At 36.7% G+C, this 17,829-nt stretch overlaps 1 protein-coding gene across 1 annotated transcript in view; it reads left to right on the forward strand.

Moving 5' to 3' along the window:
• Positions 1 to 17,829, forward strand: part of LOC149830502 (putative galacturonosyltransferase 4) — a 29,076-nt gene extending 11,247 nt beyond the window's left edge. Inside the window, exons 6-9 of the mRNA XM_090015473.1 lie at positions 15,144 to 15,370; positions 15,478 to 15,835; positions 16,005 to 16,553; positions 17,554 to 17,829. Of these exons, the coding sequence (XP_089871599.1) occupies positions 15,144 to 15,370; positions 15,478 to 15,835; positions 16,005 to 16,553; positions 17,554 to 17,829 (1,410 nt within the window). The remainder of the gene's footprint in view (positions 1 to 15,143; positions 15,371 to 15,477; positions 15,836 to 16,004; positions 16,554 to 17,553) is intronic.

The following is a 17,829-nucleotide window of genomic DNA, read 5'->3' on the forward strand; positions in this document are numbered from 1 at the left end:
GCAAATTTTGAATTTATTGTGTTTTAAGCGACTTATTCTGGCTAGCCCATCCACAGTGTCTTCAACCTGTCTTACATCATATGATAATTATCATGATTTTACCGTGAGGCTGTTATCATTTTTCAGGCACTAAACAATACCAGAGGTAAGATAACAAACATAAACTTGGCAAAATAAGCATGCCTTAATTTTCCTGTATAGATTTTTGCCATTTTGGTTTAGCATTCATATATATATATATATATATATATATACACCATGCTTTTCTATAATGGTCAGGCTTTTCTATTACGGTCATGCTTCAAAGTTGTTTGAATGGCCATGCTTCTCTATAATTTTTCATTTTCTTTATGAAAAATGTAAAGCTTTGGTTGTTCGGACTAACCATAGATCTTGATTAACTTTAAAGAATTGTTCAAAGAACATAAATTTTGTCTTGAAGGATGATAAAGAGAAAAAAATTATGTTATATGATTGTTGGTGCAGAAAATCTTATTTCACAAGATGTTTCTGCTCAAGCAATGTATGTATTTGAAATTTTGAATCAACACACAAAACCATCTTAAATGAAATTGTTTAAGGTACAAGCACCAATTACTCTTAGTTTCTTATCCCGGTTAGAAGATTTTCATGAGATAAGCATGTCAAGTGGCTATGGAAGAGCTAAAAGTGTTGAAAGGTCTTATTATCGTGCTTCTTTTGTTTAATGAAGAGACAGAGATCTTAGAGGGAGACCTATTCAATCCACACAGTTTGGAGGGAGATAGAGTCTGTGAAGAGATACGTTTTAACTTTCATCATATGATAGTCGAGAACAGTGTTATATCAGCACGCTTATCTGTTTATGAAGGTTACATTTATCAGAAGTTTCTAGAACGAAAACAATTAAAAAGCCATGCAGAAGATTTTGCTCCAGATTTGATGCCTAGGTCAAAAGCCATACCATCTGGGAAAGAGAACATTTTGCCACCAATAAGTTAAATTCTACGTGATTTGAAAGTAAAGGTCTTGGAAGAGGACAGTGTTTGAGTAATAGAATTTAAACCTTTAGATAGTGAATATTAGACATACACAGTCATGATACATATGTAACGTATCTGCATGTGTGTGGTCATCCCTCTGCCCTAGTTTATATGGCTCCTATGTTATAACAAGTGTATCTATATTGTGTCCCATAATTGTGTGTCTAACTGAGATAGATGACCAGAGTCTTTAGTGGACATAAATTTCACTTCATTTTTCACCCACAACAGTTATCAGCTACAATGGTGGCTCTATGTATTAATTCTTACCACTGTAATTAAATGATTTTATAAAGGCACATTTTTACATGTATTTTGCGTAATGTATATTCTCTATAAATTTACTAAAATTCCCTTCTCGATTATTGATTTAAAGATCTACCATGGCTTTTCAGAATTTGTTACTGGTAAAAAAAAATTTGTTAATTGTTGATATCCACCAATCTCTCTCTCTCTCTCTCTCTCTATATATATATATATATATATTTGTGTGTGTATGCTCCTAGCAAAACTTCGCCAAATGAAAAGTATAAAGCATAATTTATTCTTTCTTGCATCCAGTCTTGATGTTAAATCCATGTGGATTATTGAGACTTGAGTTTGAACCATTATACATATGTTTTTCTTTTATGATCCTAGCAGCTTTTAGTGTGATGTTGGACTTTGGATTCTTCTTTTTCTTATGAACTTTCCTTCAAGCAAGAATCACCAACTGTCTTATATTTCCAATCAGGGTGTGCATGCCTTCATGCACCCCTGCATTTGTCATAAAATTGTCTGCTCTTAGTTGTCTCTGTAAGATTTGCTGGAGTTGCTGTCTTGGGGCACATGCCCTGCAATAATGTGAAGAGAGAAAGAGAGGTGCAGCAATGGGTTGATCCTCTTGACTACTGTGAGGAGACACCCTAAAGAACTTTATATTGAAATATATTAAGGGTACAAAAATATCCCTTACAACAAATAACAATCTCAACAATGACCTTGATAAGATAATTGACCAGAGTTATCACTCGAGGAAGCAGGAGCAGGAAGCGATTCAAGAAGCGAGGCACTTTCAAAATTTTCGAAAGCGGGAAGCATGGAATGACTTAGAAGCGAACCAGGAATCGTCTCGGAAGAGAGGGGGAAGCGAGAAAAGAGAAAAAAAAATAAAAATAAAATAAAAATACAAAAAACATGAAAAAAGGAGGAAGCAAGCTTCCCATTTTTGTTGTGCGCTTCCCAGCACGTTTCGGAAATGCGATGTTTCGCGCTTCGGGGAAGTGTGCTTCCCCACTCCCTATGGCGCTTTCGGTAACACTATAATTGACCAAACTTTCCCTAATAACACGGTCATAATACAAACATAAGATAATGACTTGGTAATGACTTGGTAAAAAGATCATGGATAGTTTGTTTTTAAGCATCCAATGGCGAGACAAAGTTAATGACTTGGTAAAAAGATCTGCAACTTGATGCTCCCCAGAAATGAATAAAGGTTTAACCTCTTTGTCTTCAACTCTTTCTAGAACAAAATGTTGATCCAATTCAACGTGCTTCATCTTTTCATGTTGAACAGGATTGTAGCAATGGCATAGCACTATGATTGCATAATATATTAGGGTCCCAAATTCTCCTTTCATGGGTGTTGATATTTGCTCAAACCAATGATAAAGAATTTCTCAAAGTTCAGGATCGCACACACCAGTAGGGATATGCACAAAACTTCGCGGGAAAGAGTAGTCGTAATGTAGGCAACCACAACTTGACCGTTTCTGGATCATGCACCATAATCAGGATTAGGAACCATAGTATCCTGAGTTTGCTGATCATCCTTCTTTTCAAAGCACAACAGGTACTCCGCAAGCACATGCAGAGATCCATTGAGATGCCCCATCAAACCATTGTTGCTGATGAACGGAATAATCTCTTTCTTCCACGTAACAAAGTTAGTGTAATGGCTTAATGATGCAGGAGGGAGGATCGACTGCTGCGGTTCTTGGGTGCTGAATGGAAGAACTCGTCTCCCACAGTTGTATAGTTTGTGCCTTTTCAATGAACTCTCAAATAAACAATAAACTGAATATTAATGGGTAGAAAGTGAGTAAGGACAGTACTAGAATCTGAAAATCAAATGAAGAAAACACTGACAGAAGAAAAGACAAAAGGAAAACTGCTCAAAAAAGACAAAAAAAAAAGGCTGCTGCATTTTCAATATCGTCTGCTCCGTTCGCACGCAACCCTAGAGGGGTTTTTAAAGGCCCTTGCTGGATCCGGGTCTGGTCCCGGACCCGAGACAACATCCGTTGCTGCTGGATCTGGGTCGCCTGGGCCTGCGTTCCTCATGCTCGTAAGGAGTTCTCCATTCTGGTGCCTTGGTACCACCATCTGGATCGGATCCACCACCTAGATCCGATTGTCAATCCCCATGTGCAGACCCGGTCCCTTGCTTGGGTCATTTGGTGTAAGCTGGACCCAGTCCTGCTCTGCATCACTTAAGGAGGAATTGATGGGAGTATTGGAAATCAAAGAAGCCATGACAAAGAAGCAAAACAAATAAAATCAAGAACTCAAGTCAAAGCAAGAAAAGAAATAAATGCGACCAGGTAGGGAGAAGAAATAAACACAAGGTAACATTCCTTTTTTTTTGTTGTATTCAAAAACACTATGGGGATGTCGGCCACAAAGAAAATCTGCAACAGCAAGATGGTGACGTCAAGATGATCATAAGAATGTTGACAATGGCCTTGGAATGGATCCCTTTTTTTTTTGCAGATTAGAGGTGACGCAATATGAAGGAACAACAACAGTATTGATCTGACCACTGCACCGGTCCGGTTTGACTAGACAAAAGAGGAACCAGATATCTATGTTTAACAACGAACCCCAACAAGTGGAACGATTGAGACACAATAACAGTATCACATGATAAGCAAAAAAAATAAGAAAACAACCAGAAATAGACGATCTTGAATAGAGGAAAGATTATGGAAGAAATAAGAAAAATAAAGGAAAATGATAAAGAAAGAAGAAACTAGAGGATACAATAATAGAGGATAGGAAGAAAGAAATAGATATAGAAGAGATATGGAAGAAACAAGAAATACAAAAGAATACTTATCAGCAGCTGGGTTTGATGAGGAGCTTATTCTCACCCAGCTTTGATATCATGTGAGATTTGTGGTAGTTGCTCTGTCTTGGGGTACATGCCTTGCAATAACGTGAAGAATCTCCCTAGAGAACTTTATATTAAAATATATTGAGGGTATGAAAATGCCCCTTACAACAAATAACAATCTCAATAATGACCCACATAAGATAATTGACCAAACTGCTGTTAATATATATATATATATATATATATATATATATATTGTAATACCCACTAGGGGTAAAACAGTCTTTTCACATATAACACATATATCCATTATGGATATGCTTTTCTTCTTTTTCTTCTTTTTTTGCTTTTTCTTTTTCCTTTTTTATTTTCCTTTTATCATAATAGAAAGGGTCCACCATAGAGATGCTGGACCCCTCCAACAGTCATAAATATGACCGTTGGAGGGGCTCCAACGACTCTATGGGAGCCCCTCCTTGGGTCCCTTTTGTGTATAAATAAGGGGCTTTGCCCCATATAATTCTTAAGCTTTTTTAAGTTCTCATATTTTTTAGCTCTCTTTCTCTCATTTTGTGTCTGTCCATTGCCACTTTATGGCTTATTGTATTTTTGCCCATTAGTGGCTCATTGCTTGTATGCTTGTGCATCTCTTAGTCACTTAGTGACATTATCTTTTCTCATTGGTATTTCATGACATGGTATCAAAGCATTGGTTGTGAAAGTATCATTGGAGTACTCTTCCTTATGTTTGAGTAAATTTGTAAGTGTCATTCTTTTGCTCTTCATCAAATTCCTCCAAGATGGCCGACAACACAAAGATTGATCTTTCGTTCAAATTGAATGGAACAAATTATAGAATGTGGGTGGCCGCCATGGAAAACAACCTCAAAGGTAAAAAAACTTTGGAGATATGTATGTGAAACCATTCCGGAACCACAATTGATGCTTACAAAAAATGAGGGAAATGAAGAAAAGGCCTTAAATGAAGAAGAGAAGGCTAAAGTTATTCAAGAATATCAATCTAAAGTTGAAGATTGAGAAAGTGATCATGCCAAAATATTGGCATGGTTCATGAATAATGTGGAGCTCAAAATATGTGCCAATATTTTCAAATTCAATAAAGCAAATGAAACTTGGTTCTTTATGAAAGATATGTACCCTCAAAAAGACCTTGTTAGACATTTCTTTTTGCAAGAAAAAATAAGAGGAATCAAACAAGGGGACATGAGCATTAGAGACTACTATAGTGCTCTATCCCCATTATGGGATGAATTTGCTCTTCTCGAACCATAATGAGAAGAAAGTACTATTGCTATGAGGCAAAAGCAAATGGAGAGAGAGAGGTTTTTTCAATTTATTCATGGGCTTCATCTTGAATTTGAACAACTAAGAGGGTCCCTTCTTCATAGGGCTTTTACCCTTCTTAGTGAAATTTTATCTGATTTGTGCCAAGAAAAATCTCGCTTGACTCTTAAGAAAGATATCGATAAGGTCCATGCGATATCTAGACCAGAAAATAATATGACATACAAACCTCATCATTTTTGGAAAAATAACAATGGTAGAGGAAGAAAAATTATTTATCACCATTGTAATGAACCAGGTCATCTTCGATTGGATTGTCCTAAGCTCAAAAGAAATGTGGCTTTCGTTGGAGAGTGTCCAAGCAATTCAAGTGAAGAATGAAAGAGAGATGGAGATATTGGCATAACTTACTGAAACTCTCCCCCAATTCATGAAGATGAATTCTTCCACACTTTCCACCTTCGGTGCCGCAATATCATTAATTCTCGGTATGTCATCTTGGATTCTTGATTCGGATGCTTCTTTCCACATGACTCCGAATGCATCTCTTTTATCAAAACCAAGTCTCAATTCTTTTAAATTCTTCGTTTCTACGGCCGATGAAACATTATTAGATGTTGAAGGAATGGGAAACCTTGAAAAAGATTATGACCACAACAAAGAATTTCATGTTTCAAAAATTAGAATCATTCCAAAACTTAATTTAAATCTTTTTTCGATCTCTCAAATCATCAATTTTGGATGCAGTGTGTCTTTTTCACCAACCAATTACTATGTGTAGGATCTTCGGTCCGAGAAGCGGATTGGGCAAGGCCATAGAAGAGGAGACCTATATTACATGAATTTTTTGTTTTTGTCATCCAAATCTTTTTGTAATCATGTTCAATCTAATGATCTTGAGACTTGGCACAAAAGGCTTGATCACCCTAGTATTTCCAAGTTGTATTTTTTTTCATTTTTGAAAAAAAATTGTAATGAAAAAATATTTACTTGCAATGATTGTATCCTCAGGAAAATGCATTCGCTTCTGTATCCACATAGCAATTTTAGTTTCAAAAGATCATTTGAACTAGTGCATTCGGATGCATGGGGACCGGCACCCGTTATCTCTAAAGGAGGTTATTTCTATTATGTTGTCTTTATTGATGATTTTACTAGATACGCATGGGTTTATATTATCAAAAACAAATCCGATGTCTTTTCCAATTTTAAAGAATTTCATGTTCTCATTCAAAATCAATTTCAAAACAACAGCCATTTTTAGATCTGATTCCGAAGAAAAATACATGTCAAAAGAATTTTAAAACTATCTTAAACTAAACGGCATTATACATCAAAGATCTTGTCCAAAAACTCTCCAACAAAATAGTCTTGCCGAGAGGAAACATAGGCATCTCATTGAAACTACAAGGACTCTTCTTATTTCTAAAAATGTTCCAAAGAACTTTTGGGCTGAAGTCACTCTTACCATAACTTATCTCATAAATCGAATGCCTTCCTCTTCTTTAAAAAATGTCTCTTCTTTTGAGAAATTATTCAAAATATCTCAGTATTTTAAAAGATTGAGAGTTTTTTGTTGTAAGTGCTTTATTCTTTTTCAAGGACAAGATAAACTATCACCAAAAGCTCTTGAATGTGCTTTTATTGACTATCGTGAAAATAAAAAATTCAAAACAACAAACTTTATGTCTCAAGAAATATGACCTTTCTTGAAGAACAAAATGGTTTTGAAATTCAAAAATCTGAAAAAGAGATTGACTATTCTTTTCTATTTGACTTAATACCTAGAAATAAGTCTAAAAGTGATTTAATTTGTGATCATACTTGTAATGACAATTCACATCAAAATGTTGATTTGTCATATCATATTGTTGATTCTCACAATGAGAATCCTAATGATATACATGTGTATACTCGGCATAAGGGCAATGAATATCAAAGTGCTTTCGATATATACTCTCAAAACATCTCCTTAGAAGAACAAGTTTAAGAAACCCAACCTAGGCGATCTTCTAGGAATAATAAACTTCCTCAAAAGTTTGTGTCATATGATTCTTTTTTTCTGAATCATAGAAATTGTGTAATGATGATACATTCCTATCATGAGCCTTCTAATTTTAAAGAGGCTAAGCAACATCCTCATTGGGTTGATGCTATGCGACTTGAACTAGAAGCCCTTAACAAAGTCAACACTTGAACCATCGTAAGTCAACCATTAAACAAAAAAGCTATTGAATGTAGATGGGTTTATAAGGTCAAAACCAAGAGCGATGGGACATTAAAAAGATACAAAGTTAGGTATCTTGCTAAAGGATGCGTTCGAGAATATGGAATCGATTATGAGGAAACCTTTGCTCCAGTTGCTAGGATGACTAGTGTTAGAACCTTAATAGCTTTAGCAACTATTAAACAATGGTCTATCTATCAACTAGATGTTAAAAATGCATTTTTAAATGAGAATCTTTGTGAAGAAGTATTTATGGATCCTCCGTCAGGTCTTGAGATTGGTAAAGAAAAAAATTTCAAACTTAACAAAGCCCTTTATAGTCTCAAATAAGTTCCAAAAGCTTGGTATGATCTTTTTAGTAAAGTTGTTCTTGTTAATGGTTTTACCTTTTGTTATACTGATATTGTTTTATTTGTTAAGTCTGCAAGAGATCACATAACTATCATTTTATTATATGTCGATGACATGATCATCACTGGTAATGATAAAAAGGGAATTGAGCTTATTAAAAATATTCTCAAAAATGATTTTGATATATCTGACCTTGGGTTTTTAAGGTATTTTTTTGGAATCGAAGTTGCATATTCCCCTTGGAGATATGTTCTAACTCAGATGAAGCTTGCATCAGACATTATTGCTTGGTCTGAATTAACTGGCGAAAAGAAACTAAAAATTCTCAAAATAATCAACGCCAAGATGAGAGTCAATAATGAAACTCCTTTAGAAGATCTTACTCTTTATCGTCAGCTAATTGGATCACTAACATATTTGTCTATTACTAGGCCAGATATTTTTCATGTTATTCACAGTGCAAGCCAATTTCAGACTACTCCTATTTCGATTCACATGGCGGCTGTCATGAGAATTACCAGATATTTAAAGAAAATCATAACAAAAGGGCTATTATTATCTTCCTCTTTATCTCCTAATTTAATTGCTTATACTGACTCTGATTTGGGGGTAACCCCAATGATCATATTTCTACAATAGGTTATTGTGTTTTTCTTAGAGAACCATTAATCTTTTGAAGACGTAAGAAACAACAAAAAGTGTTCCTTTCTTTCACAAAGGTTGAATACCGAGTGATGACCATCACTATGTAATGAAGTGCCGGATGAAGTCTCCAAGAGCAAAACAAGAGAGCACGCACATACACAAATAGCCACTAATGGGCAAAAGAACAACACAACCACTTAAAGTGGTAAGGCACCCAAAAGAAGAGGAAAAATATATATTCCACTCAAAAGGCTTCAAAGAAGCATGCTTTACAATGGGGAGAAACCCCTTTATTTATAGACAAAAGAGGAGGCCTTGGAAGGGCTCCTAGAGGGACGTTGGAGCCCTTCCAACGGTCATAAATATGACCGTTGGATGCTCCAACGTCCCCCTAGGTGGGGCCCATTCCAAGGAGGAAAAGGAAAAGAATAAAGAAAATAAAAAAGAAAGAAAAAAAGGAAATAAAAGAAAAGGAGAAAAAATACAATATGCGATAAGAAGTAAAAAGACTGTTTTACCCCTATATGGGTCTATATACAAAAGATATAAATATATATATATATATATATTTATATATGTAGATAGACACATAGACATATATATAATTAATATATATATGTGTATGTGTCGTTATCTATATATATAAATATATATATGTACAACATATTTTAACACCCCCCCCAAACACGGTGAGATCACCGAGAGTTTGCTAAGGAGAAAGAAGAAACGAGGCGATGGCAAAGCTTTGGTGAAGAAGTCCGCCAACTGGTACTCGGTTGGAACATAAGGCAATTGAATGGTGCCTCGTAGGAACTCATCACGAACATAATGGCAATCCATCTCAATATGCTTTGTTCTTTCATGAAAGGTGTGATTGCTGGCAATGTAGATAGAGCTCTTGTTGTCGCAGCACAGCTTTGAGGGAGTTGAGAATGAGACTCCCATATCTTTAAGCAAACTTCTTAACCATACGATCTCCGTGGTGGTAGTGGTCATCGCACGACACTCTGCTTCAGTAGAAGAGAGTGAAACTTTCTGTTGCTTCTTACACCTCCAAGAGATAAGTGACTCTCCAAGAAACACACAATACCCTGTGGTAGAAATACGATCATCGGGGTTACCACCCCAATCAGAGTCAGTATAAGCAAGTAAAGTAAGAGGTGAAGAAGAGGGTAAGAATAATCCTTTTGTTATGGTGCCTTTCAGATATCTGATAATTCTCATGACAGCAGCCATGTGAATGGTGGAGGGAGCAGTCTGAAATTGACTTGCACTATGAACTGCATGAGAAATATCGGGCCTAGTGATGGATAAGTATGTGAGCGACCCAATCAATTGACGATAAGGTGTGGGATCAGCTAAAGGAGTGCCATCACTAGCTCTCATCTTGGCATTGATTATTTCTGGCGTCTCCACCTTCTTGTCATCAGTCAGTCCAGATCTGTCAATAATGTCGGAGGCAAGCTTCATCTGAGAGAGGACATACCCTTTGGGAGAGTATGCAACTTCAATACCTAAAAAATATCTTAGATAACCAAGATCAGACATATCAAAATTTTCTTTGAGAATATTCTTAATAAGGTTAATACCTCTCTTATCATTACCTGTGATAATCATGTCATCAACATATAATAACAGAATTGTAATGTGATCATTAGACTTTTTAACAAACAAAGCAGTATCAGTATAACATGAGGAGAAACCATTATCAAGAACTACTTTGCTAAAAAGATCATACCAAGCTTTAGGTGCTTGTTTAAGACCATAGAGAGCTTTATTTAACTTTAGAATATTTCCTTTACCAATTTCAAGACCTGGCGGAGGATCCATAAGCACTTCTTCATATAAATTTCCATTTAAAAAAGTGTTTTTAACGTCAAGTTGATATATAGGCCATTGTTTAATGGAGGCTAAGGCAATTAAAGTTCTCACACTAGTCATCCTAGCTACGGGAGCAAAGGTTTCCTCATAATCAATTCCATATTCTTGGGCATAGCCTTTTGCAACCAAACGAGCCTTGTATCTCTCAAGAGATCCATCACACTTGGTTTTAACTTTATATACCCATCTACACCCAATTGCCTTTTTTCCTGATGGTTGGGGAATAATACTCCAAGTTTGAGCTTTGTTAAGAGCCTCTAATTCAACTTTCATTGCTTCAATCCAATGTGGATGATCTTTAGCTTCTTTAAAGGAAGTAGGTTCATGATATGAATGAATTAACATGAGACAAGCCCTATAATTAGGTGAGAAAGATTCATAAGATACAAATTTTTGTGGAGGTCTACTATTACGAGAAGATCTCCTAGGTGCATTAATAGGTTCTTCTAATGAGAGATCTTGAGAATATCTTTCAAGAGCAGGTTGATGTTCAATTCCTGACCGCCGGGTATATACATTCATTTCATTAAGATTCTCAACTTGAGAATCATTACCATGCTAAAGTATATCATTATGATGGGAGATGCCATCACAAGTATTATCGCAAGTACTTGCATCTGGTGTTTCAATTCTAGGAGCAAGATCAAATAGGAAGGAATAGTCAAGGTTTTCTCTAGATGTGTGAACATCAAATCCATTTTGTTCTTCAAGAAAATTTACATTTCTTGATATATAGAGTTTATTATTTCGAGTGTCATAGCATCTATAACCTTTTTTATTTTCACCATATCCAATGAATGCACATTCAATAGCTTTAGGTGATAGTTTATCTTGTCCTTGAATAAGCACAAAACATTTACATCCAAATATCCTTAATCTATTAAAATCTGGAGTAATTTTGAATAATTTTTCAAAAGGTGATACATTTTTTAAAGAAGCAGAGGGCATACGATTGATTAAATATGTTGCGGTAAGAAGAGCTTCGGCCCAAAAGTTTTTAGGAACATTTTTAGAAACAAGAAGTGTTCTTGTAGTTTCAATTAAATGTCTATGTTTTCTTTCCGCAAGACCATTTTGTTGTGGGGTTTTAGGACAAGATCGTTGATGTAAAATTCCATTTGTTTTGAAATAAGTTTGAAAATCTTTAGACATGTATTCTCCTCCAGAGTCGGATCTAAATATAGCTATATTGTTTTGAAATTGGTTTTGAATAAGAATATGAAATTCTTTAAAATTATTAAAGACATCGGATTTATTTTTAATAATGTATACCCATGTATATCTAGTAAAGTCATCAACAAAACTAACATAGTAAGAGTAGCCTCCCTTGGACAGAACGGGTGCCGGTCCCCATACATCGGAATGCACAAGTTCAAAAGGTCTTTTTGACACAAAATTACTATGAGAATACGGAAGCGAATGAATTTTTCCAAGGATACAATCATTGCATGTGAATGTATTTGTATTACAAAATTTTTCCAAAAAAGGAAAGAGATACAATTTAGAAACACTAGGATGTCCAAGTCTTTTATGCCAAGTCTCAATATCTTTGGATTGAACATGATTACAAAATGATTTGGTTGGCAATGACAAAAAATCCATATAATAAAGATCCCCTCTTCTATGGCCTTGCCCAATCCGCTTCCCGGACCGGAGATCCTGCACATAGCAATGGGTAGGTGAAAAAGTGACATTACATTCAAAATCGGTAATTTGGGAAACGGAAAATAGATTTAAATTAAGTTTTGGAATAATTCGAATTTTGGGAACAAAAAATTCTTTGTTTTCATTATAAGTTTTCTCAAGATTCCCAATGCCTTCAACATCCAAGGATGTTCCATCGGCAGTGGAGACAAAAGATTTAAATTTGTTGAGACTTGTTTTTGATAAGAGTGATGCATTCGGAGTCATATGAAAGGAGGCACCCGAATCAAGAATCCAAGAGGTCATACCTGGGAAGGAGGAGATAGCGGCGCCGGAAGTGGATGGTGTAGAAGAAAACTGAGAGGAGCTCATCTTCATGAATTGTTGAAGAGTTTCGGTAAGATGAGCAAGAGACTCTTTTATGTCACCATCTTTCTTTGAGTCTTCATTTGGAGGAGCTTCACCAACGGAGGCCACCTTCTTTTTAAATCTTGGGCAATCCGGACGAATATGGCCCGGTTCATTACAATTATGGCAAATGATTTTCCTTCCTCCACCACCATTATTTTTGAAGAAATGAGGTGGTTTGTATGGCCTTACATTGTTGCCGGGTCTAGATACGGCATGAACTTCATCAACATCTCGTTTTAATGCCAAACGAGTCTCTTCTTGACATAAGTCGGCCAAAATATCACTTAGAGGAGTAGAGGCCCTATGGAGAAGGGATCCTCTAAGTTGCTCAAATTCGGGGCGAAGCCCATGAATAAATTGGAAAAATCTTTCTTTTTCCATTTGCTCTTGCCTCATAGCAATAGCACTACCCTCCCATTAGGGTTCGAGAAGGACAAGTTCATCCCATAAAGAGGATAGGGCACTATAGTAGTCCCTAATACTCATATCACCTTGTTTAGTAGCTCTTACTTTTTCTTGTAGGAAGAAATGCCTAGCAAGGTCTCTTTGAGTGTACATGCCTTTCATAAAGAACCAAGCTTCATTAGCCTTCTTGAATTTGGCGAGATTTGCACAAATCTTTAATTCAACATTGTTCATGAACCATGCTAAAATTTTAGCATGCTCACTTTCCCAATCTTCTAATTTAGAAGAGTAATCAAGAATAGCCTTCTCTTTTTCCTCTTCGTTCAAAGCTTTTTCCTCATTACCTTCAAACTTAGTCAACTTCAATTGTGGTTCCGGAATGGTTCCACATACATAACCCCAAAGTTTTTTACCTTTGAGATTGTTTTCCATGGCGGCCGCCCACATGCGATAATTGGTCCCATCCAATTTGAATGAGAGGTCGATTTTTGCATCCTTGTTGGCCATTTGTAGAAGAGGAATATAAATGCACGAAAGAGAAGGATATTACTTGTCAAAAGAAGATCCGATGAAGCTTTATCAACCAAGGCTTTGATACCATGTAATGAAGTGCCGGATGAAGTCTCCAAGAGCAAAACAAGAGAGCACGTACATACACAAATAGCCACTAATGGGCAAAAGAACAACACAACCACTTAAAGTGGTAAGGCACCCAAAAGAAGAGGAAAAATATATATTCCACTCAAAAGGCTTCAAAGAAGTATGCTTTACAATGGGGAGAAACCCCTTTATTTATAGACAAAAGAGGAGGCCTTGGAAGGGCTCCTAGAGGGACGTTGGAGCCCTTCCAACGGTCATAAATATGACCGTTGGATGCTCCAACGTCCCCCTAGGTGGGGCCCATTCCAAGGAGGAAAAGGAAAAGAATAAAGAAAATAAAAAAGAAAGAAAAAAAGGAAATAAAAGAAAAGGAGAAAAAATACAATATGCGATAAGAAGTAAAAAGACTGTTTTACCCCTATATGGGTCTATATACAAAAGATATAAATATATATATATTTATATATGTAGATAGACACATAGACATATATATAATTAATATATATATATGTGTATGTGTCGTGATCTATATATATAAATATATATATGTACAACATATTTTAACACACTACTACTTAACTTGTTTGGTTGAGAAGTTTGCTCAAAGATATGAGTATTACTTTCTCTACTCCTTTGAAGCTGTGTTGCGACTACAAGAGTGCTATTTACATTGCTAGCAACCACACCTTTCATAAACGAACAAAGCATATAGAGATGGATTGTTACTATGTTCGAGATGAATTCTTACGGGATACCATTCAACTACCCTATGTCACTTCAAAGTATCAACTAACGAACTTCTTAAGCAAAGCATTGCCATTGCCTCGTTTCTACTTTCTCCTCAGCAAACTCTCAGTGATCTCACTGTGTTTGAAGGGGATTGTTAAAATATATTGTTATTACATACATATATATATAGAGAGAGAGAGGCACATATACATATATATTTTATATATATGTCTCTCTCTCTCTCTCTTTCTCTCTCTCTCTCTCTCTCTCTCTCTCTCTCTCTATATATATATATATATATATATAATACCCACTAGGGGTAAAATAGTATTTTCACATATAACACACATATCCATTAGGGATATGCTTTTCTTCTTTTTCTTTTTCCTTTTTTTAAGGGTCCACTATAGAGACGTTGGACCCCTCCAACAGTCATAAATATGACCGTTGGAGGGGCTCCAACGACTCTATGGGAGCCCCTCCTTGGGTCCCTTTTGTGTATAAATAAGGGGCTTTGCCCCATGTAATTCTTAAGCTTGTTTAAGCTTTTTTCAATAATAGTTCTTATATTTTTTAGCTTTCTTTCTCTCATTTTGTGTTTGTCCATTGCCACTTTGTGGCTTATTGTATTTTTGCCCATTAGTGGCTCATTGCTTGTATGCTTGTGCATCTCTTAGTCACTTGGTGACATTATCTTTTCTCATTCATGACAACTGCCCCTGATAATACAAACATAAGATATCCTTAACAGTCTCATCATTTCTAATTGCATATTATAGTTCGTGAGCTACATTTGGTTATATTAAATATTTCTTTTTATTTGCAGAATCAGTCTAACTGGCACCTTGAAACCAGAAGACAAGGCCCTGTTTCCAGGCAACCAACTGATGAGAAAGTGAGATTGATGAAAGACCAGCTTATCAGAGCCAAGGCATACTTGAACTTTTCTCCACCAGGTAGTAACTCTCATTTGGCTACAGAATTAAGATTGCGGATACGAGAGGTTGAAAGGGTAGTCGGTGCAGCTACAAAGGATTCAGATCTCCCCAGGAGGTAATGATACAATATCTACTGTTGCCACACATGATCACATTTATCTCAGTTAAAAAAGTTGAAATAAGGAAACTAATTGTATCTTGCTACATATTGGAATTCAACAGTGCAACAAAGCGCATGAGAGCCATGGATTCTACCTTATTAAAAGCTGGTGAAATGTATCATGACTGCCCAACTATGGCAACTAGGCTCCGAGCCATGGCATATAACAGTGAAGAACAACTCCATGCACATATGAAACATACTTCATATCTCACTAAGCTTGCAGCTGGCACTTTCCCTAAGGGGCTTCACTGCCTGTCAATGCAGCTTACAACCATCTATTTTGCGTTGCATCCTGATGAGCAGAAGTTTCCCAACAAACAGAAATTGTATCTGCCAGATCTTTATCACTATGCTGTGTTCTCAGACAACATTCTTGCTTGTGCAGTGGTTGTCAATTCCACCATCTCCACTTCAACGGTAATGACATTGAGCAATGAAATCATTACAGTTTGTTTGCATAGGGCACCAGATTATATGCATGACACAATGCACACAATTCTCTAACTGATTAATGGTAAACAAGTTGCATTGTGCATCTTCAAAAATATTTTAATCAGTGCTAATATTGGATAATTAGCTATTTCAGAATCCAGAAAAGATAGTCTTCCATGTGGTGACTGATGCACTGAACTATCCAGCCATGGTGGTGTGGTTCCATGCAAATCCACCAGGCCAGGGAACTATCGATGTTTTGAGCATGGATGATCTCAATTGGCTGCCAACTAGTGCCCGTTCTCTGTTTCAACGCCTGGAAGCGGAGCACTCGAGCTCCTTGGTTTACAGGAACAGGAACCCAAAATATGCAGCTCCACTGAACCACCTTCCTTTTTTCTTACCGGACTTATTTCCAAAACTAGAGAGGATCATTCTCCTCGACCATGATGTGGTAGTGCAGAGAGATTTGAGCAGTCTATGGAGCTTTGACATGCATGGGAAAGTAATTGGAGTTGTGGAAACATGTGGTGATAGTGAATCACCGCGCCAGTTTGACATGTTCCTCAACTTCTCCGATCCATTGCTGGTGAGCGCATTCAATGCCAATGCATGTTCATGGGCATTTGGTATGAACATCTTTGACCTGCTGGAGTGGAGACATCATAACTTGACAGCAGTGTATCATAAATGGCAAGAATTGGTAAGAAAGGCGTATCTTGAGCTATTTGATTCTTATGTCTGGTCATGAGAGCAGGTGACCTTTTCTTGAACTGATGCATGTAGGAGCCGTCAGGTTCATTGTCCAATGCAAATGGATGAAACTGGGTTGGATGTGATATGGACCATTGCTTGATCAGTATCTGGTTCATACTCTTAGCAGCTCAGGACCTGGATCTAAAACGCTGACTCAGATCTAGTTGGACATTTGCATGGTATATTACTTAACCCAACAAGATTGGGTCTGAAGTGGGTAAAATCTTTTTAAAAGGAAAAATGATAAGGACCGAGTCTGATCTTGATAACACGAATTACTCTGGTGCAGATGTTAGTCAGGATCAGAAAAAATGGAGCTCAATTTGTGCAAACTGACTCTATCCATTGGTCCATATCTGCTCAGGTATCTGACCTGCTCTCAACCCTACATTGCATCGGGGAAACTTGAATTGTTGTGGGGAGTTAATGTTCCTCCACATGGGAACTGCTGAGAGCCTAACTGCAAGTTCATGACAATGGATATGTTGGTTTTCTTTCTTCCAATCCTTTTCATAATGGCAGTGTTTGTGAACGACAATGGATATGTTGGTTTTCTTTCTTTTTTTCTTTGTTTCTGTCTCTCTTTCTATGTAACATGGACACTTCCAAAAGTGCAATGCACCCAGTGCGGGTGCAACACTTGGACACGACTTTTGTAGTATTAGATGCAGTCAATCATCCTGGAGTTCATTTCTGTTCGAATTTAGACTCTGTTAACCCTAACCAAGTCCTGCTTCACACAAAGATAAATAAATATATACATCCTCCCACACATATACATACCCCCACAAATACATACATACATATGTAAATAAATAAATAACTATATTTATATATCAGTACCTCTGCACCCAAGTTTTTTAAAAATGTGTCACACCCTTCGCACCCGCATCCATACCTGCACCTATGTAACATAGCTCTCTTTTAACCATGCTTCAATGTTGCAGGGTCAGAGAAGACAGTTATGGAAGCTGGGAAGCTTGCCTCTAGGACTTGTCACCTTCTATAATTTGACTGCAGTGCTAGATCAGAGGTGGCATGTGCTTGGCCTTGGCTATGATTCAAGCAAGAGTAGAGAAGAGATTGAACATGCAGCCGTGATTCACTATGATGGAAACTTGAAACCATGGCTTGAGATCAGCATACCCAAGTATAGAGGGTACTGGTCCAAGTTTCTAAACTATGATCATCCCTACTTGCAACAGTGCAACATCCATGGATAG

Source organism: Nuphar pumila, chromosome 8, assembly GCF_984573655.1.
Source record: "Nuphar pumila chromosome 8, dmNupPumi1.hap1.1, whole genome shotgun sequence".
Taxonomy (NCBI): domain Eukaryota; kingdom Viridiplantae; phylum Streptophyta; class Magnoliopsida; order Nymphaeales; family Nymphaeaceae; genus Nuphar; species Nuphar pumila.